Source organism: Phocoena phocoena, chromosome 3, assembly GCF_963924675.1.
Source record: "Phocoena phocoena chromosome 3, mPhoPho1.1, whole genome shotgun sequence".
Lineage (NCBI taxonomy): Eukaryota > Metazoa > Chordata > Mammalia > Artiodactyla > Phocoenidae > Phocoena > Phocoena phocoena.
In genome coordinates, this window is record NC_089221.1 from 6,477,572 (window position 1) to 6,500,490 (window position 22,919).

The 22,919-nt window shown below is 43.4% G+C and overlaps 1 protein-coding gene across 2 annotated transcripts in view; it reads left to right on the top strand.

Moving 5' to 3' along the window:
* Positions 1–22,919, top strand: part of ADCY2 (adenylate cyclase 2) — a 449,171-nt gene that overhangs the window by 395,772 nt on the left and 30,480 nt on the right. For both annotated transcript variants that reach the window (XM_065875257.1, XM_065875258.1), the window contains exons 19-20: positions 14,407–14,491; positions 19,187–19,345. In XM_065875257.1, coding sequence (XP_065731329.1) covers positions 14,407–14,491; positions 19,187–19,345 — 244 coding nt within the window. The remainder of the gene's footprint in view (positions 1–14,406; positions 14,492–19,186; positions 19,346–22,919) is intronic.

Here is a 22,919-nt window from a genome sequence, read left to right on the forward strand (position 1 = left end):
ACTAAGGTTTCTGCGTGAGCTGCCACAATACTCCCGGAAGCATTCCTCTGCCAGAAGATGAATATTACTGACATAATAGCATAATACCTCAAAATTAACAAGTGCTCTCTAATAGCAGTTTAAAACGAACACCAAAGGAGAGACCTTTGAGTGGCAGCTTGGAATCCCCTCTGATTTTCCCAACCTCGGTGTGTGTATGATTTAACCATGTGACTTGTGCCAGTGCTAAAACCCATTGAGGTCAATGTTTCCTTTCCCTTTTCTGAGATTCAAGATATTCCACCATGAAAGAACTGATAAAGGTTTTTTCCTCCTATATCTGGTTTGTTATTGCTGACACAACCCTTTCAGATATGAAACTAGGATCCTTAAAAAAAAAAAAAAGCTAGTCTGAGATGTTGCTTTGAGAATGTACGTCCCTCTGTCCCAAAGCCATAGATGCCCTTCAAGGAAAATGCTGGCTTAACACAAGGCCAGGCAGCACCTCCTTTCCTGATCAAGTTGGTCTGTGCCGTTGAAGTCACACGCTTGGTGCCATCCCTTTTCTGACCTGTTTTTGGTCACTGTTGATGCCGAAAACTCGGCCTCTGTGCACCGGCGTCAAGTCAAATCTCGGAGACAGAGTTTTAAGTGAAGTAGAAAAGAATAGTTTTATCGCTTTGCCAGGCAGAGGGGGACACACCGGCCTCCTGTGTGTCCCAACCGGGGATGATTTGGGGAGGAGCTTTATAGCAATAGTTCAAGGGCTGGGTTGCTAATAAGGATCAGGGGTGTGCAGGGTCTGCAGTCCTTTAATCTGGCCTCAGGTGGTCTCCTGATGAGGTTCTCTGGTTCCTGTGATCTGCCCTCAGGTGGTCTCCTCCCTTGTCTCTGCATCCTCTCCCTTCCTGGATTAGCAACTGTTCGAATCTGCCCTTTGGAACTCAGGGAAGTTCATAGAGGCTGGAGTCTATTCCCTACAAACAAGAAATGGGGGACAAAGAAAAGCTTCCGTGCCCAGGAGCCCCACAGGGTCCTGCTTGGTTTCAGCATCTCTGTTTACAGGGGACTGCTGGGCCATCTTCTGAATACACAGTTTGGACTGTGTTGTTGTCCTATATGTGAGTTCACCATGTTTCAGGGGCCTTTTCCAAGCCAAATTTGACATTGATCACAGACAAGCCAACAGGGAGTTTTTGCCAGCAGAGTCAGCAAAGAAAACAAAAGTATGCACTAGAAAGACTCCAGATCAATGAATAATTCAGAAAAGGATACCAAACTGTAAGATTCATGAGTGCAGAAAGCCAACTTTACAAGAGAAAAAAATAGTCTACTTGAGAGGGTGTGCCATTAAAATTCCATACGAATGGAGGCCAGCAAGGTCCCAGTACTTCACCTGCCATCATGTGACTGTGATCTATCATCTCTTGGTGGAGAAAGCTCAGAAGTGTCTGATATTTAGGAGGTCCAGGAAAATCCATGTCCTAATTCTTTGGCATTTACAACAGTCTTCCATATCATCTGTGAGTACAAGATGCTTTGCTGAATCAATCAATCAATGATCCCGATTCCGGTCCATGACACCAACTCCCAAAGCCCTCAGCCAGCGCCACTGAGGATGCTTTACAGGTGATGGTGATGGTGATCGTGATCAACCATTGATATTGCTGGAGGCTGTTTCTGTTTCAAGGACACATTCCCTTCCCTTGACAAAGGCTCATTACAGAGTCTGAAAGATGTTATCAGATCTTTCCTGCGCGTTTTTTCCTTGCAGAACTGAAGAGTATCAAAGGGTGAATATTATCATTTCACGTGGACCCAGCCATTATGTTAGTTCACCTGAAAGCTAGAAATATGCTTTCTATTCTGAAGATGTGTGGAGGATGGAGAGCTTGGACAGAGGGGTTAACCAGGAGTCCAGCACATTAACCAGCTCTGTGTGGGCACTTAGGCTAATAAAATAAATACTGTGTGGGCTTCCCTGGTGGCTCAGTGGTTGAGAGTCCGCCTGCCAATGCAGGGGACCCGGGTTCCTTGCCCCGGTCAGGGAAGATCCCACATGCCGTGGAGCAGCTGGGCCCGTGAGCCATGGCCGCTGAGCCTGCGTGTCCGGAGCCTGTGCTCCACAACCGGAGAGGCCGCAAGAGTGAGAGGCCCGCATACCGCAAAATAAATAAATAAATAAATACTTTCTGGGCAGCATATAAAGTGTATAAGTAAGCAGCAATTATATCGAGTACCCAGCATGATTCAGAAGCTCTGGATTATTGCTGGTAGAAATGTCTGCATAATTTTAACTTCCTGACCTTAGCAACAGCTCCATACCAAGGATAGCCATGGAGATGCTCCATAGCGATGGAGCCATGAGTCAAGCACCTTCAACATGGTTCTGCATTCTCTGTTTTTTCTGTGTTTCATGGAAAACCCAATGGCTAGAATTCAGCATATTGTAACATTTTGACAGTGTCCCAACTAGGGATCCACTGATGATGAGCTCACTGAAAGCCTGGAGGAAGAACTGCAGCATTAATCATGCTCAGGAAGAAGGCAGGAGCAGTGTGCACCCACCTCTGGGAGAGATGGTCCAGAGGTGTTCCTAGGGAGGGTGGAACCACTGCATCTTTCAAACCAGAAAGCGATTAGTGACTAAAGCAAGGTGAGCAGTAGGTGCCCTGAAGTACATACTGCCACAGGTCACCGGAGGGCGACACACACAGGGGTGCCAGGAACAGTTCTCTGGACTGAAGGAATTCTTTGAAAGCATAGAAGCCACAACTACCAGAAACTGCCCCTCCGAACAGCTCAAAGGAGTCAGGTGGACACACCAAGACAGGCTGGAGACGGGCCCGGGTTCAGGAGCTGGGAGGAAGAACACCTGACATTTCTTTAAAGTCTCCTCTTTTAAATGAAAACCGTATTCCACATCTGTAGTCAAACCCATAATATATCCAAGTTCATACTGAAAAGATCTTAAATTACTTTCAAATTTAATATCTCAGTTTCTCTTCCCCTTCCTAATTCCCCTCCTCCCCTGAAGTGCCATCTCCAGAAAGTATGGAATACACACGTTTGTTTCTCTGTAGCTGACATCACTAGTAGCAGAGCTGGGAGGAAGAGTAAGGAGGTCAGTAATCTGAATTGCCTAAGTTAACAAGAACAACGAAAAAAGGTGTCCTAGGGCTGCTCGAATTCTACCAATCTTTCTTTTCTTCTATAAAAAGCAACCATTAGTGAGCTCCTTTGTTATCTAACCTAAAAAAGAAAATGCCTTGTGATTTTGACCCACTTGTAGGAAGATACTCAGTTTTTAGGCTGTTTTTTGTTTTGTTTGATTTTAGAATGAGTGGAAGAAGGAGACTTCAGAGGGCCTGGGCCCCCAGACTAGATAGGATATGTACTTCTTATCATCAGCTCTCCAACGTATGAGGCTAAAGCCCAGTGCACAGACCCACGGTATCAGATGCACCAACTGCTTCCCATTTAAAATCATTCTTCTCCAAAGGATGAAACCATGACTGCATTAATCAGGGTGCATCTTTTCTCCATAGCAAAAGGCCAGCACTACCTCTCCAGCCCCACTTTTATCATTTCTCCTGACCTGCAGCTGCCTCCAGGGCTCTTTCTTAAACATGAGCTTATCCCTTATTATGTTAGTCGTTTGCAGTCCCAGAATTTGTTTGCAGTCCTTAGCATTTGTGAATAACTCGGAAACAGCATGAGACTTTGATCCATCTGTCCTTGGATGACACTGGGTCACCTTCTTTGGAAGATTGCATAGGATTTCAGTGCATCTGTGTCCAGCCACAGGAGGTAAAGTGTCTATAAATGAAACCCCTTAGATTTCAAACCAACACAGTTATTTGTCCACTCATTCCTTTGTCTTCACAGCACAGTTTCATTGAATACCCTGTATATTCCAGGCCTGACTGCTGGAGTCCAAGCACATAGAGATGAATAAAATATAGTCTGTGCTCTCAAGAATTTACAAAATCTCCTATTAGAAAATTGTGTCTCACAAGAAGGCCAAAAGGAGACTTGCCGGTTAAGTTCCTATAGCCTACCTAGGGAATGAGTGAACCTGTTGTCTGGAAGCTGGTTAAGTGACCCAGAGTTGACTGTGATATTGGAAAGGTCTTGAAGAAGTGTGGAGATCCATAAAGATAGGGGAGGAGTGTTGTCAGCATCATGGCAGAATAAGACATCCCTTATGTTTGTCCCCAACAATAATTTGTAATCTATCCTTGGAGAAAAGTTTCTTTGTAGGAGCTGTGGGACCCAGCACCATATGGGATCCAGAAGGAGTCTCGTCCACCCATGTGTTGGACAGTAGGCATACAGACCTTGATCGTGGCTGTGGACCCTGCAGTGACATGTAATCCAGCTTCAGCAGCTCTTGGCCACAGAGCCCCCTGGAAAACAGTCTTAGCCAGTGACCCATGGAAGAGAGAGACTTTGAAGAAGTCCAGGTTTTCAGAGGAGAAGTTCTAGCACACCATTGGAGAAAAAAACATGAGTTTGGACAAGCTGAAGTGGGTAAGAGAAACAGTCTGACTCTGTCCACACCACCCTTCCCCCAAGATGGCACAGCTTAAGTCCAAGAGAGATGTTCTCACTCTATGACTTCTCCTGTGAGCACCGGGCTTCCCAGCTGTGCGGGATGCTACCAAGCTGGGAGAGGAGCAGATAGGACTCTCAGAGGGCTTTAAGAGAACACAGATGCTACTAACTGCATTACTGCCTTTGTCAAGAAGCCCACCCACAAGCCGCTGGGAACACTTCACCCACAGATCTCTCCAGCTGGCTCACGGGCACCCTCATTGTTCCACATGCCTCATGCACACCCCACCCTGTGGCCAGCTCCCTGTTGCATATTCCCTCCCGATGGCAGCATCGAGAGGGAGCTTGGACCAACGGCTAGTGGGCATGCACAGAAAGCTGACTGAAATCTGAGGGCCAGAGAGAGACCACAAACTTGAGCTTTAGCGAGTTTTGTTTGGGAAAACAAAAGGAAGACTGTCAGCAGTCGGCCTGGTGCATTGTAGGATGGAGAGGAGGCATACAAGCTTAGAATTCTGCCACAAGAGGGAGCAAGAAAGGTGGAGAGATGTATCCACAGAAGGTCCCGAAAGCCTCAGAAGCACTAGCAGGGCTGGAGGAAGATATTTATGCCCTGAAGACAGTTAGTAAATGGTGCAGGAAGTGAGTGCTACTTCACATAAGAAGACAGCAATGCAAAACTTTACGGAACATGAAATCAAGGAACAAAGGAACTAAAAAACAGCTAGAAAACAATTCATTATTAAGCCCTTACCTATCAATTTTACTCTAAGTGTAAATGGATTGAATTGTCCATTTAAAAGGCATAGAGTGGCTATACAGATAAAAAAAACAAGATCCAACTATATGCTGCCTACAGGGAACTCACCTCAGCTTTAAGGACACACATAGGATCAAAGTAAAGGAATGGAAAAAGATATTCCATGCAAGTGGAAACAAAAAGAGAGTAAGGGTAGCTATACTTATATCCGATAAATACACTTTCATCCAAAAACAGTAACAAAGAAAGTCATTATGTATTGACAAATGGGTCAATTCATCTAGAAGATATAAAAATCATAAATATATATGCATCCAACATCAGAACACCTAAATAAATTAAGCGAATACTAGTAGATATGATAGGAGAAATAGATGACAATGGAATAATAGTAGAGAACATCAATACATCACATTCAACAATAGATCATCCAGACAGAAAGTCAGATAGGAAACATTGGACTTGAACTAAACTGTTAGGTCAAATGGACCTAACAGACATATTTGGAACACTCCATCTAACAGCAACAGAATACATTATTCACAAGCACACATGGAACATTCCAGAATAGATCATACGTTAGGTCATAAAACATGTCTTAGCAAAATTAAGGTTGAAATTATACCATGTATCTTTTCCAATCACAATGGTATGAAACTAGAAATCAGTAACAGTAGGAAAACTGGGAATTTCACAAATATATAGAAATTAAACCACGTACTCCTAAACAATCAATGGTCAAAGAAGAATACGAAAGGAAAAACAAAATATAACTTGAAACAAATGAAAATGGGAACACAAGGTACCAGAACCTATAGTATGCTGCAAAAGCAGTTTTTAAAGGGAAGTTTATAATTACAGATGCCTACATTAAGAAAAAGAAAGATCTCAAATAAAAACCCTAACATTACACCTCAAAGAAATAGAAAAAGAAGAACAAACTAAGCCCAAAGTTAGCAGAAGGAAGGAAATAACAAAGATCAGAGCAGAAATTAATGAAATACAAACTAAGAAGACAATAGAAAAGATCAGTGAAGCTAAGAGCTGCTTTTTGAAAAGATAAACAAAATAAACAAACCTTTAGGTAGGCTAGCCATAGGGAAAAAAGAGAGAGGACTGGAATAAATAAAATTAGAAATGAAATAGAAGACATTACAGTTGATACTACCCAAATTCAAAGGACCATAAGAGACTACTATGAAAATTATACACCAACAAATTGGACAACAGAGAAGAAATGAATAAATTCTTGGAAACATACAACCTACCAAGACTGAATGATGAAGAAATAGAAAGTCCTAACAGACCAATAATGAGGAAGGAGATTGAATCAGTGATCAAAATCTCCAACAAAGAGAAGCTCAGGACCAGATGATTTCACTAGTGAATTCTACCAAACATTTAAAGAAAAATTAATCCCAATATTTCTCAAACTTTTCCCAAAATTGAAGAGGAGGAAACACTTTCAAACTCACTTTATGAGGCCAGCGTTATCCTGATATCAAAGCCTGATAGGGACACTAAAAGAAAAAAACAACAAACAACAAACAACAACAATAAAAAAAGCACAGAGTAATATTCCCGATAAATATAGATGCAAAAATTCTGAACAAAATATTAGCAAGCCAAATTGAACAGTAGATTAAAAGGATCATGCACAATGATCAAACGGAATCTATCCCTGAGATACAAGGGTGGTGCAATACATGCAAACTAATAAGTGTGATACACCACATTAATTGAATGAATGATAAAAATCATATGATCTCTTATCTCAATAAATGCAGGAAAAGCATTTGATGAAATACATCTTCTCATGATAAAAACTTCCAACAAATTGGGTATAGAAGGAACACACCTCAGCATGATAAAGTTGGCATATAACAAGTACATAGCTAATATCATACTCACTAATAAAAGGCTGAAAGCTTTTCCTCTAAAATCAAGACAAGAAAAGGGTGCCTCTCTTGCCACTTTTATTCAACATAGTACTGAAAGTCTTACCCAGAGAAATCAGGCAAGAAAAAGAAATGAAAGGCATACAATTAGAAGGAAGATGAAAACTTGTCTTTGTTTGCAGATGATATGATCTTATACATAGAGAACACTAAAGGCTCCACAAAAAAAAAATTGCTAGAACTAATCAAAAAATTCAATTGTCACAGCATACAGAATCAACATACAGAAATCAGTTGTGTTTCTATACACTAACAATGAATTATCTGATAAAGAAATAAAGAAAAGAATCCCATTCACAATGGCATCAAAAACAAGAAAATGTTTAGAAATAAATTACACCAAGGAGGTGAAAGATCTGTACACTGAAAACCATAAGACTTTGATGAAAGTAACTGAAGAAGACACAAGAAAATGGAAAGAAATCCCATGTTCATGGATCAGAAGAATATTGTTAAAATGTTCATACTACCTAAAGCCATCTATAGATTCAATGCAATTCCCATCAAAATTCCATTAGCAGTTTTCACAGAAATAGAACAAACAATTCTAAAATTTGTATAGAACCACAAAAGACCCTGAATAACCAAAGTAATCCTGAGGAAGAAGCATAAAGCTGGAGGCATCACACTCCTGATTTCAAACTACACTGCAAAGCTACAGTAATTAAAACCATATGGTACTGGCAAAAAAATAGACAAGTTGAACAGGATACAGAGCCCAGATAACCCCTTGCATATGTGGTAAACTAATATTTGACAAGGGAGCCAATGATACTCAATAAGTAAAGGATAGTCTCTTCAATAAATGGTATTGGGAAAATTAAATACCACATGCAGAAGAATGAAATTGGACCCCTATCTTACACCACTAACAAACATTAATTTGAAATGGATAAGAGACCTGAAACCTTCAAACTCCTAGAAAAAAAGCATAGGGGAAAAAACTCCTTGACATTGATCTTAGCAATGATTTTTTTGGATATGTCACCAAAAGCACAAACAACAAAAGCAAAAATAAGTGAGTGGAACTACATCAAGCCAAAAAAACTTCTGAATGGCAAGAGAAACCATCAACGAAATGAAAAAGCAACCTACAGAATGGGAGAAACTACTTGCCAATAATATATCTGATAATGGGCTAATATCCAAAATACATAAAGAACTCATACAACTCAACATAAAAAATAATCAATTTAAAAGTAGGCAGAGGAACTGAATAGACCTTTTCCAAAGAAGACATACAAATGGTCAACAGGACATGAAAAAATGTTCAATATTATTAATAATCGGGGAAGTGTGTATCAAGAGCACAGTAAAATGTTGCACGCTCCTTAGAATGGCTATTATCAAAAAGACAAGAGATGACAAGTTTTGGCAAGGTTGTGGATAAAAAGGAATAACGGGATATTATTTTCTCAACCATGGGAAAAAAGGAAATCCTGCCACTTGCAACAACGTGAATGGACACTGAGGGCACCATGCTGAGTGAAATAAGCCAGCCAGAGACAGACAAATACTGTATGATGTCACTTATATGTGAAATCTAAGAAAGCTGAACTCACAGAAACAGTAGAACGGTGGGTTACCCAGGGCTGGGGAAAGGTGGGAGAAGTGGGGAGATGCTGGTCAAAAGGCACAAGCTTCCTGTTATAAGATGAATACGTTCTGGTGATCTAAGGTACAGCATGGTGACTATAGCTAACAATACTGTATTACATACTTGAAAGTTGCTAAAAGAGTAGATCTTAAATGTTCTCACCACAAAAAGGAGATGGTAATTATGTGAGGTGGTGAGGGTGTTAGCTAATGCTATAGTGATAATCATTTCCCAACATATAAGTGTATCAAATCAACACATTGTACACCTTAAACTTATACAGTTTATATGTCAATTATGTCTAAATAGAACTAGAAAGAAAATAACTGAAAAATATGTCAAAAGGCACAAACTGTCTGAAGAGGTCATTCCCACCCCTGACTCAGTTGGTCAAGAAAACTTATTAATGATGCATCTCCAATCATCGGAAAGGAATGGTGTATTTTTTAAATGACTGAGCTGTTTTAGAACTCTCCTGTCTGACCACAGCTCTGGTGGCCATTGCAAACAACCAGATCAGCCATCAGAAAATAGGTTTGTTTTGATGGCTGCTGAATCTGAGCAGTGGAATACGGGAATTTTGGCTGAGCTGTCATCCTCACCCTTCATCACCAGCCAGCATCACCTGGCCAGGACCCAGCCACTGCACTGGTGACCTGGAGGGGAGGAGAGCTTGGAAGCAGAGGTCAGCAGGATGCTGTATGCCACTCAACTGAAAGGCCAGGAGGGAATAATCAGGAAAGTGGTACTAACACGTGCATCTCAGCAATTCCTTGCCCTATCTCCAGCCAGACTTAGAGAAAGATTTCCTGACAGGGCAGTTGGCTGTCTTTATTTTTCCCTTTGTATTTTAACCCCAGCATTTCCACCCCAGCATTTCCTTTCTGGGGTATTTTTGTTTTATTCAGACTGCATTGTAGTTGAGGTCTTGGTCCTGTGCTGAGTAAGGTACAGCAGATTCATCTTGCAGCAACATCAAGTTGACCAAAACTTGAGCTTTTTGCATTGCTTGACATTGAAGATGGCTGAGGATTCAAAGGTTCCTTGTCGGCAAAGCGTTTCCTAACTTACTCACAGGGACAGCCAGAAGTAAACAGGTTTCATCAGCGGCAGGGCAACAGGATCTCACGTTAAGAGGGAGGGCAGTAGCCATTGTCTCTTTGTGGGACTTTTCTTTATGAAACGTGGGCCTCAGGGGGTCAGGGTCCCAGAGGTCAGACTACTTTTGACCCCAGTGAATGACCTGGGAAGATCTGATTTTACTCAGTTCGTATATTGTTACCAACACAACAGAAACTAGGTTTCTTGAGGTACTTTTCTTCTTAGTAAATAGAGGCTTATGTCACCTAGAAAATAGAATGTTTTGAAATGTAATTATGTTTGTGTATACATGCCTGGAAGCAATGAAAATGTCATTTTTGTGTCATGGAGCTGTTAGCCTTTAGGTTAGAGACCGGTTCACCAAGCAATTCCATATCCTTTGCCCAGTTTGTTAGGTTTCTTTGTTCTCTTGGACTCTAGAAACTTGAGGGCCAGAATGATTGCTCCATTAACAGCCTCAGGGTGAGGGTCAGCTGTAAATTAGTGTGTGGCTACAGGCACATTTGGGTGTCTGTGTCTCCAGGACCCATTTTTAAGTATGAAAAATAGCCTATCTGGTCACATTTTGGCTAAAACTGTCAAGTTAAAAATCATAGAGTTAGAAACCTCAGTTCTATTAGCTCTGTCTTCTGTACTTCATAACAGAGTGATAGCACAGCCCTAACGTGTGAAAGTCCAAAGTGGCTTTCATCCCTAAAACTTAAAGGGAAGGGAGAGAGAGAGAGACCTCAGACTAAGTTGCTATCATTTTTATATAATGGCTGATAACAATTGTTAATGTGTCAATTGTGTCACTTAAAAGAAGACATGCTGAGGTCCTAAGCCCCAGTAGCTGAGAATGTGACCTTATTTGGAAATAGGGTCATTGCACATGTAATTAGTTCAGATCAAGTCCTGCTGGAGTGGGGTGGGCCCTGATCCAATATGACTGGTGTCCTTGTAAGAAGATGGCCATGTGGAGACAGAGACACTTGGGGGGAGGGGAGCGGGCACCACGTGGTGATGAAGACAGACCTTGGAGTGACACAGTGGCCAGCCGACCACCAAAGCCAGGACGGGGCAAGGAAGGATTTCTCTGCAGGTTTCAGAGGGAGCACAGCCCCGCCGGCACCTTGATTTCAGACTTCTGGCCTCCAGAACTATGAGATGATAAATTTCTGTTGTTTTAAGCCACCCAGTTTGTGGCACTTTGTTTCAGCAGTCCTGGGAGTTAGGAGTTTGGAATTAGCAGATATAAACTACTGTATATAAAATAAACAACAAGGTCCTACTATATAGCAAAGTATCTTGTGTAACATATAATGGAAAAGATTGAGAAAAAAAATATATATATATGTATAACTGAATCATTTTACTGTGCACCTGAAACCAACACAGCATTGCAAATCAACCACACTTCAAAAAAAAAAAGAAAAGAAAAGTCCTGGGAAACTGATATGATCAACACAACTGACTAGACTCTGCCAGAAGACATCTTGGAATTTTATTCTCTCTGTCCCGATGTCCCCCCCATGCTACCCACTCCTTTTCCTCCCAGCCTCTCCTGCATGCACACAAAGAGCAAGGAACACAGGAATGGATCTGTGGATGGAGAAATTCATCCTTCAAGCTTCAGGAGCCCATCAGCCGTGGCCTGTGAGGGGCCCACGTGGGAGAGATGGACTCAAATTGGAATCAGCAGTTCTTTGGGGCTGGATGAATAAACGAAGTTTTTGAGAAATCTAAATGAAAGTGAAGACAGCAGGTTACAGTTCTCCCTAGTTGACGGAGAACGTCAGAAGGAAAAAAGGCATCTGTGGACTGGTACCCAAGTCTATCCTACAGGCTGTGTTGTGCGTCATTATTTCTGAGGTCCATTTAGTTCTGTACTTTCCAGTGCACTGCCCGGTCCAGCAATGAGAGCCATTCCTAGTTTTGCTTCCCCCAAGTCCCCACCTACACCCACCACTATTCCTCATTAAGGCTCAAGAACTGGGAGATAGGTGGAGGTCATTTCCACCCCTAAAACTATGTTTAAATGTGTTAGCGTGAGGAGTCCCAGAAAAGTATTTTTCCCTCTATGTTGCTTGCATGTATTTTCTGTGTGATTATCTGAAAACTCAGCCAGCCCCTGAACTGCATAAAGAGGGTCTTACCTCCCACTCTCCATCAGTGAGAGGGACGGGAGATGGCTTTGTATATTTGGAGCATCCGGCCCCTTACCTGGGGATACACGTGGGACCTGAGTTCTGATTGATTGCATTGATGAAGCTACTGTAAGATCCTGACCTTGGAGTTAACATTTTACTCTCAGTTTACTTTTATAGGGTGATGGGTAAAAGGGAGGGATGTCATAGCAGTTTCCTAGGATTCCTGGAATGGTAAAGTAATAGGATGTTCACGAAGCAACATGAAAATTAAACACAGCCTGCACCAGCTTCTTACGCACTGTTGTCTATGTTGTACCACTTTTTTTTTTTTTTTTTTTTTTTTTTAGCCATGCCGTGCAGCTTGTGAGATCTTAGTTCCGCAACCAAGGATCGAACCCGGGCCCTGGCAGGGAAGGCTCAGAGTCTTAACCACTGGACTGCCAGAGAATTCCCTGTACCAGTTTTATTAACTGGTCAATATCCTGTCAGTGTAGTCAGTATGCGGGGAAATGAGTTTAAAAGTCACTGGGGACTTCCCCAGAGAAGTGGTTAAGACTCTGTGCTTCCACTGCAGGGGGCATGGGTCCGATCCCTAGTCGGGGAACTAAGATCCTACATGCCGCACATGGTGTGGCCAAAAAAAGTCCCTAAAAGTCACTGGAGTTTGCACTGCTTATAAACATCTGCTCCCTGCAGTGACTTCAACTGTGCTATTAGACACAGCTGCCATGGGCTCAAAAAGGAACTTCATTTCTTAAAATCACTACTACTGAGACAGGAAAGTGACACTTGTTAGCTCACTTCATTCCCAGAGAGAAACTGGTAACCTCCTTATGGCTGTTGAGCTCAGATTTTTTCCAGCCACAGTTGGCTTGGTAGGAGGAAGGAGCCCTGAGTACAAGCATAGCCTTTCTGGAGAGTTCTCTGATGTCCTAAGCCCTTCAGCCACTGGAACTGGAGATTCTGTCTCCTCATTTCCGCAGAAATCTGCCTTTCTTTTGCACATGGTTCTGTCATTCTGTTAATGAAATCCACCAACCTGCATTTTCTTATCTTTTTCTCTAGCTTCCTTGCTCCATCCTCTTGTTTATCACTGTGTAGTTAATACGAAAAATCATAAGTACCATTTATGAAGTGCTTCCTGTATGTCAGGCTCTATGCCAGGTACATAAATATTTGACCTAGTGACCAAGACAGCCAGTAAGATGGGCACTGGCACCCGCTTTGGCTGATGGGGAGAGTAAGGTTTGGAGGGGCTTATCCTAGGCCCCAAGCTCACCAGAGCAGGGGAGTCATGATTCCAACCAGGGTTACTTACTCCAAAGCCCACCTGCGCTCTTTAGTTCTTTATCCATTTCTCTTATTATCTCATCAGTCCTCGAACCTTCTATGGAGAAACAGGAAAATCTCAAAGCATATTCAACTCCCAAGCAGAAACTGATGACTTGATATTTATACTTGATTAAATACAAGCTATGCCGCTTATGTGACATGGCAGCCAAGCATAATCAACTTCTCAAGTCTCATTTACAGTTATACATGTGAAATAATCATTTGTCAGCTATGCAGGATTACCCTGGGGAATCAAGTCGATTTCTCCTTGTATGCTGTACAAGAACCAAAAACAGAACCTTTAAGTTGACACGTAAAATTGACCACCACACCTGCCAACTAGGATGTGTGGGTGGTCATTGCCTAGAAGGTCATGTTGAGGATGGAGGGCCCAGCCAGCAGAGCGAGAGCTTGGTGGGGCAGTGGGCCAAGTGTTTCCATCTGTCTTAATGTCTTTTTGATACAAAACCCCATGAAAGGAGGAATAAGGAGCACCTGCCAGAAAGTTATATGAAAGTATATTATTCATATGTCAGAGTAGCTTATAGAAATAAAGTTCCCTACTTCATTTTTATATCTCCCATGATTATTAGTTTCTAGCATACTGTCTCATTCTGCAAATAATTACTAAAAAATACAAGTCATATATCCAATTATCCAATTGATCCCAGAAATATAAAGAAAATAGTATTAATATTCTGCTATTCATTTTATATTCACTAGAGTTTGGTATAAAGTAAGAAATCTATATTCATTTGGAAGATTTTTTTCTTTTACAGAGTTCTTGAAATAAGGATTATTTTGCTTTCTTTTGACGCAGTCTGGGCTTGCAAATATATTTGAAGTGTGTGTGTGTGTGTGTGTGTGTGTGTGGTTGGTGTAGAACGTAGACAAGCACTAGAGATTCTGAAATTTGTTCGTGCACGAATTCTATGGCCTGTATGTATGTTGTTTTGTTATATTGTTTTCATCTGTTTGTTTGTTTTTTAATAGACCAGGCATTTGGAAAGACCTAAAGACCATGGGCTCAGTGTCTCTCTTTATATTTTTCATCACACTGCTTGTTCTGGGCAGACAGGTAAGAAGTCTGTTACTTCTGTAACTTCTCTAAAGTGCTGTATTAATAATACTTTGCTGACGTGCATTGCCATTGCTTTCATGCAAACAAATGTTGAAGCATCAGGATCACCTTATCACTTAAGAGAAAAGTAGGTAGCGCAAGGTGTGTGTGCTTGGCTATAGACACAAGAAAAAGGCCTCTCATTTTTTTTTTTCCCCTAAGAGGCAAATTTTGTGAACAGTTGAAGTGTGAATCAATGAATTTCCTGTTAAGTCTCAAAATAAATGTGTAGGTTTCTGTAAGCCTACAATGTATTCCCTCAATAGCTGACACTAATTGGAAAAAAAAGTCCCCTTGCCTGGGGTTTTCATCTGCATTTCAAAACGTATAGCTTCTTTTTCTTTGAAGTGGGCATTAAATATCCCTGCTGTCACTTGCAATTATCCCTAGAAATATGGTCCCTTGTTCAAAACGTTTATTTTGTGATGCAAATGAAACATCCTCCTCGGGCTCTGTGCCCACTTCTGGCCTCCCCGTGGAGCCTGTAGGTGCAGGACTTTTAAGGGCAATATTCTTTCTCTGCCTGCAAACAAGGACAATCACCCAAAGACTAAAGACTCATCCCACACCAGGTAGCTCTGCCTCAGCCAAAGTTTGTTTTAAGTTCTTTGATGGATAGCATGAAACCAAGAAGTGATTTATGTGGAGATAACCAGGGAAGAGGCAATGCCAATTAAATTATATACACATCTCTAAACAGTTATCTGAGAGGCAAACTATCAGCTGGGGAGTTTGGGTCTGCCTTCCATTCTCACCAGGAGGAAGCTGCTAATAATCGCACAGTCAGAGCAGAGACCAGATCTGTGACAGTCAGTCCAGCACCCGGGAATGCCATCCATCCTCTTCCATCTTCCCGGGGAAGTGCGAGGGGCATCCTTCCCTGGAGCTCCCAGTGCAGCTCTCACCAATCTCCCTAGAGCTACGCTGTGGTCCTGATGCAGAGCTCAGAAGACCCCGGTCCCCCCATCCCCCTCCCCACCTCTGTCCCCGGCACATGCTAGGTTCTGCATTCTTAGGCAGTTTCTCCTACTAGAATGATCACTCAGATTTCTTCACAGCAATATATTTTAATTACCTAGAATCAAATTGAATTTTCCCAACTTTTTTTGTTGATCACTGAGATAATATACAGGCAATACCCCTACACAAATGTTGTCGAATCCCTGCTCACTGATCAGTTACTCCCTAAATGATTTAAATAAAGAATCAAAAGTATGCAGTATTATGGCCAGGCATTCATTTAACATGATAGCGCTGGTACCGGTTTCCTTTCGTGTCACTAGTGTAATGATAAGTAGTATGTACATCTAGAGGCCTAGAGAATAGTAATCCCTGCAGGATTAATTGTGTTCACAGTTACTCTTTAACTAGAACCAAGGATATACCAAGGTGAGCCGGAAGGCTGACCTTCAGTCCAAACTCATTAAGTGAATGATTTACTGAGGTCCCAAGTCTTCTGGGATAACAAGAACTGTGAAGTCTGTGACACAGTGCCTCTGCACACCCTTCCGGAAATACAACTGTATTATAAACAAATGTCTGATATTTGAAATAAGGTTGTCAAGTGTTGTAAGAATCCATGGCCTCAGAGTTACCTCTTTTCCGAATATGTTTTAAATAATAGCACAGACTTTTTGCAACTTATTTTTGTTATCATTTGTCCTAATGGCTCCCCTGACCCATGACCATCATTTTTGAAACGATGGCAATGTACTTGCTTTCTAAGAAAATGACTATACTAAATATTGCTCTAGGCATCTCAGAAACCTTAGTGAAAACATAACACATCCTAGACAAGAGCGACAGTACAGTACCACTCTCTGTACTGAAATCTAGTTTGTGACAGAAACGCAAGCCAACTCAAGGGCCTCTTTTTTTTTTTTTTTTTTTTTTTTTTTTTTGCGGTACGCGGGCCTCTCACTGTCGTGGCCTCTCCCGTTGCGGAGCACAGGCTCCGGACGCGCAGGCTCAGCGGCCATGGCTCACGGGCCCAGCCGCTCCGCGGCATGTGGGATCTTCCCGGACCGGGGCACGAACCCGTGTCCCCTGCATCGGCAGGCGGACTCTCAACCACTGCGCCACCAGGGAAGCCCAAGGGCCTCTTTTGACAAAGAAAGATCCCCTGTATTTCACCCAGGTTTAAAGGGCAGCCCCCTGCCATCAAGGGTCTGCATCCTAGGTGGGCTCATGCAGAGTAGGAACCGGGCAGTGGCAACCTAGTGCCTGAGAGTGAGGCCGAGGTCCTTGTGCACAAGAGTTGAGGATCCCAGAGAAAGTGGAACCACACGCTACCTGCGCCCCTGCCCAGAGACCACTTCTGTCCTCGCAGAAAGGTGTAAGCCCAGTTCCTCAGGTACTTTTCAGAACTAGACAGAGCACGGGACGCCCTCGAGGCTGTGGTAGGACGTGAAACACAGCAGACAGGCGCGCGGGGGTCCCAGATGCGGCCTGGACGCCCTCTCAAGACTCTTCCTGTTCTCTCTCCCATCACGCCAGAGCTCATGAAGACAAATTCCACATCTGAGTGGGATCTGGGCCCCTAAGCATTTGGGGAGTAGCCCCAGATGGAATCTGAGAGATGGGAGGTGATGTGAGGACTGGAGGTCATGGAGCAGGGCTGCTGTTTTAGTTGAAGTGTCACAAAGTCCTTAGAGCGCTTTCCCACCCTGAGTCAGGGTCCCGGAGGAAGCAGCTCTCCCCACCCCTGGCTGGATCTCCTCACGCAGCCTCCCCGGGTCTCTGTGTCAAATCTCCCTCTCTTTTCTCCTGTAAGGACATCAGTCATTGGATTTACAGCCCACCCTAAATCCAGGATGATCCTTAAGTTCATTACATCTGCCGAGACCCTATTTCCAGAGAAGTCACAGACACACAGATACCGGGGTTCGGACTTGGAACGATCTTTTGGGGGACATGATTAAGCCCATTACAACTGGTTTGGGATAAAAACATTTGTCTTCCTTTGAGGGACCGCACATGAGTTTTTAAGGTCCTTGCGCCTCAAGGCAAGGGTTCTGCAGCAGACTGCACTGGTTGGGGAGGTGAGGGGGAAAGATTTGTCAGAAGGTCACTCTCAATCCAATGTAGCTGGTCCCAAAGTGCTCCGATTCCTTTAGTAGGAGACTTAAAGAATGCTTGCACGTGGTACAGTAGCAGTCCCTCAGAAAACCTGAGCGACTCTTCACGAGCTTTACGAAAACCTTTCAAACTTACACGAATTGGGCTTGCTGCCTGCCTTAACTGGCTCCATGGCTTCATCTCATGTTTCATTTTTATCTGATCTTCGGTGTATACCTGTGTCTTCTCGATGCCATCACCGTAGATTGCTTCTGTTATTTTAGTTTAATACCGGCCACACCACTAGTTTATCCCCCCACAAAATATCTAAATAATCTGTTCTCCAAGGGAGAGGCCTTTTCCAGTACGTGCATAGCATGATTTCTATAAATACAGAATGTGGAAAATGTGTCAGTAATGTAAAACTTTAATATAAGCAAACTTTTAAACTATCTCTTTTGTGATCTTTTTAAAAAAATGTCTTGTTATATGAGCTAAAAATAAGTGCCTCCCCAGAGGAGGAGAATTTTTGAATATATCATACCTAGTTTGAAGCAAACCTAATTTCAGTGAATGATCATTGTTCTTTCAGGTTTCAAATGGTGAATTATTTTTTGAAATTGCACTCTGTGCCTGAGAGGCCATTCACGTGTGTTTTATTTTGCTTCCTGCTGTCATGGGTATAGCTAAGCAAACCAATAAAACACACTCCCTCCATTTAGTTCTTCTTTGCATGTATTTGTCAATAACTACTATCTGTGCTGAAATACACTCTCTATTAGGCCCTTCTGTTACAGGAAGATTCATTCAAGGCTATTTCATTATATTAAATTATATACATCAGAGCAGATACAAAATGATGACAAGCCAAAGAGGCCCTGTGACAGTAAATGGGCCTCTATTTCTACAATGTTAATAACAGCTGATTTTTAAAAACATTGAATTTTAATACATTATAAAGCATGAACACATATGTTTTTTACTAGCAGGCACCATCTTAATTAAATTATATCAAAATGAACTTTTGTCTAAATATAATGTCATTCTCTCAGTATAGTGCAATCCCAAATGAAAAAACACATACTTTTCAATGTATACTTAATTACATAATTTGTGGTAGAGGAAAACTGATTTTCAGCTGTTAAAGGCAAACTGCCACAAATGAACACTATTATTTTTTAAATGCAAATCATGAAACAATGCACTCTCTCTACTAAAATATTTTCCATTTTTCTTTTATTCATTATTTATATTCTATCACAGCTCTTTTCAAAAAATAATTCAAGCCACCATTTATTAACATGACTATGTAAGAAGCTTTCATGTCATTTTTGTCTTTCAAGGCTTCAGTATAGCTATTTTCTCTGTTTCTGAGGCTGGTTCTTTCCCAAATTTGCATTTTGGATATCCATGTTGGAGGGTGAAATGAGAGACATTTGAGGGCAACTGAGGGCTTGGTAGGGAGGGTGACAATTCCATTTGGGGGGGGTTCTTTTTTAGGTTTGTTTCATTCTTTTTATTTTCTCTTTAAAACCTCCACTCTCTGGCAGGACAAGATGCCTATTGTTTCTTTACCTCTGTGTCCTCTTGTAACAGAATGAATATTACTGTAGGTTAGACTTCTTATGGAAGAACAAGTTCAAAAAAGAGCGAGAGGAGATAGAAACCATGGAGAACTTGAACCGCGTACTGCTGGAGAACGTGCTCCCTGCACACGTGGCTGAGCACTTCCTGGCCAGGAGCCTGAAGAATGAGGTCAGAGAGACTGGGCTGAAGGGGAGAGGCTTGGCTGGTGGGGAGAGGCGGGGTTGATGGGGAGAGGCTGGGCTGATGGGGAGAGGTGGGGTTGATGGGGAGAGGCTGGGCTGATGGGGAGAGGTGGGACTGATGGGGAGGGGCGGGGCTGGTGAAGAGAGGCGGGGTTGATGGGGAGAGGCGGGGCTGCTAGCCAGGGAAGGGCGTGGGCTGGTGAGGGCCAAAATCTCCCAGCAGTGACCTGGAGGCCTGTGGCACTTCAAACATGTCAGTGTTCAAAATACTCGACATTGGGCTGAACGTTTCCATTTTCAAGAGTATATTGACTGGCCGTATAGAGATCAACTGAGAATAGTGAGTTAGACTCGCCTATGAACATCTTAGCATGAAGTTGATTCATTCTTCCTAGTTTTTCTTCCCCAATCATGTAAAGTTCTGAACGTACAATATGAGGCACTGGGGTTCCAAATATGTCACAAAAGGGGTCACCACCCTCTGCCTAGTGTGGGAGGATGCTTCCTTACCAGCGTGCCATCAAGGCCAAATCAAGAAGCAAAATCACACCATGCATCCCACACTCCACTGTTCCATGGCTCATGACTTCCCTGAGAGCCTTTTAAGGGTCTTAGAATTTCAAAGATATGAGATAGAATTTAGGAGTTAGCCACACAAGGACACATCAAAGACCTGAGACCATCCATTTGAATGGCTAGAAAAGGGAATTTTCGTGGAGCATCTAAAGGGATGGATATTTAACTAGAGTTGACGAGATTGGCATGTTGTTTCAATGCTGAAGTGGCTTATGAAATGAAATGGCATGAATTTTCTTTAATGTAACCAAATTACAAGAGTCAGCAGATGTATCTACAGTGGGACTCTGTTAATTTAAGAAACATGCATTTGAGCACCCACTGAGTGAATGACCTGTGTTTGGTGCTGTGGAGTTTCAGAGCTGTATGAGGTGCAATCCCCGTTCTCAGGAAATGTTCAGTGAGGATTGGGAATGGATGAGGGATCCGGAAACCTGTAGATGGATGAACTCGTTAATAGATAAGCTGAACTTTGATGACACTGATGGACAGAGCAGCCAAGTGAGAAGGCTTGGAACGGTATTTATCTGTGACATATTTAAAGTTGACATTGAGAAGAAAGCGCCAGGTGGTGGGCAGGGACTGGACCTTATCACTCTGGTCTTTCTGGAAGCATGCTAGGCATGGTGAGCCAGTCCAGGGGCCCCAGCAGGTCCCACCATTCACTTCTCTATTTCTTCTCCTGGTGTTTTCTTTCAGTAGGTTATTCAGCAACTTATTTACCTCTTGGTCACAGACAGTGAAATCATTACATCTATTAAAAAGGAACCATCTGTTTTCATTAGCAGTTTAAGAGCTTGTTTGTGTCTATATGTCTAGCTGTCAATTCAGGTTATAAATTCATCTGTTGCCCCTGCCCTGGGTCAGGCTGGTGCTGGGCCTGGTTACAGAGATGAACTGGCCCAGGAGGGGACAGAATCCTATTTTCTCCAAAGGTGCTAACTGCGTAAATGCAGGAGTCCAGAAAGTCCACCACTGTGAGCAAGTGACTTCTGAACCAGAAAAGAAAGTGCTAGAAACTGGCAGAGAGATGCAGGCTGTAGAGAGGGAGAAAAAGACCATTCCAGGCTTCAAGGGGCTGCTTCTGTCCAGACGACAGGACAGTGCTTCGTTCAAGACCTTAAAAGGCCCCGGGTTCAGCCCTACAGCACTTGGTGACCTCTTCTGCCCCCTCCTGACGTCTCCCTAGGCCAGACCAGGGGGATCGTCTGTTCTCTCTATTCATTCCTGTTTGCTTGACTTATTCTAAGCAGGCCTCTGAACACAGTTGCCCCTTTGGAAATCATAAGGAAAAGCAGATGGGGATGTAGAGTGAAACCCACAGGTGGACAGCATGGGCTTGAACCTTTGTCCCAACATTTTCTGTCACGGTAATGTGAGCTACTTCCTCAGCCTGAGCCCCGTCTCCCCACGAGTCAAAGGGGAATTGTGCACAATTCTTAGGTAGAGTGTGGGATGTTACATGTCACACTGAGCATCCATCCCTCCAGCTGAGGTGGGCATTTGATAGAGCAGGACCCGGAGTCCCACATCCATGCAGGTGGGACATAGCTGGTGGGCAGGCAGCACCAAAGCACCAATGGACTCATCCACTTACCGAGTGGCCCTACTGTGTGCCAGGCCAGTGACCCTTCTGCGACTAGCACGTCATGGGTGCTCCCAAGATGGGGGTGACATTTTCCTCCAAGTTTCCTCATCAGTGCTGCGAGTTTAAGAACACACACAGTGTCTTCTACAGCCTTCACCGCCCACGTGGGGTCCGTGAGGAAGGCTGCAGCGTCAGGGCAGCACCACCCGGTGGGCTTGAACCCTGGAACAGGCACCACCTCACTGCGCCAGCAGTTTGGGAACTTTTCCGAGACAAAGTAGGAATCAGCGCGTTTCGTTGAAATCAGCTCTGGATTCTGTTGCCTCATTTGTCAGATCAAGAAGGTGAATTCCTTGGGGGCCTCGTCCATGGCCACATCATGCCTGTGTGTGAATGGGAACCTGACTTAGGCGCTAAAATGATTTCCCCCGCAGACAGTCAGCACCCATTCACCAAGCTCCCAGCTTATTCCTTCATTCAGGAAACACACCCCTGACCCAGGCAGCCTCATTTTCCCATAGGAAAATGAACAAGAGCTCAGTTCCAAAGCTCTTCAAACGCTTACTGCCACGAACAGCTCCAGGTTCCCTTATTGCATATTAGAGGTCCCCGGTTTTCGCTTAGGAACCCCGATACCCTGGACGTCATTAGATTTGCACTTTCTAGCTGCTGACCTCACATTGCTCAGGAGGGAAGAGCGACACACACTGAATCTTAAATCGGGGGCATCAGACCGATGAGACCGTCCTTGAAACCATCTCTTCATTCTGCACAACTGTGGGCTGCAAAAGCCTCTGTATTTCATCAGACAACACAGAACTCCCCTGGGCTGTGACTTTCCAGATTTTACTGCCAGTTTTTGCTGGTTAGGTTAAATATTTGGGGAGGGGAGGGAGCTACTCAAGCAGCCACTGTAACTGTTGGAGATTAAAAAATTACAGCGGGCCCCATCGGGCAGCCTGCGGTCAGGGCAGCCTGACGTCTGCTCAGCAGGACAGAGATGCCGCCCAGTCGCTGCTCAAGATCAGACCGGTGGTGAAGGAGAGTCTGTTGCTCTGGTCCTCACAGGGAATCCTCAGTGCAGAAGAGAAGCCCCATAAAGAAAGGGTCTGAAGGAGAAGGACAGCCCCTAGCCCCCTGCCTAAAGGTTCTGATGGCTCCCACCATGAGTCTCAGAAAGGACGGTTTTGTTTTTGGGTTTTTTTTCCAAAATGCTTATAACCAGGTTATTACCAAGAGACTCCTTTGAGTGCATGGTAGGCTTCTGCCCCATCCCTCTGACTTCCCGACAGGCTGGATGCCTACCTTCTGTCACAGTCAGCCCTTCCTGTCCCCTGGGCAAAAGAACCCACTTCGCTGACCTGGGGATGTGTCATCCTAAGCTTGTGATCCCAGG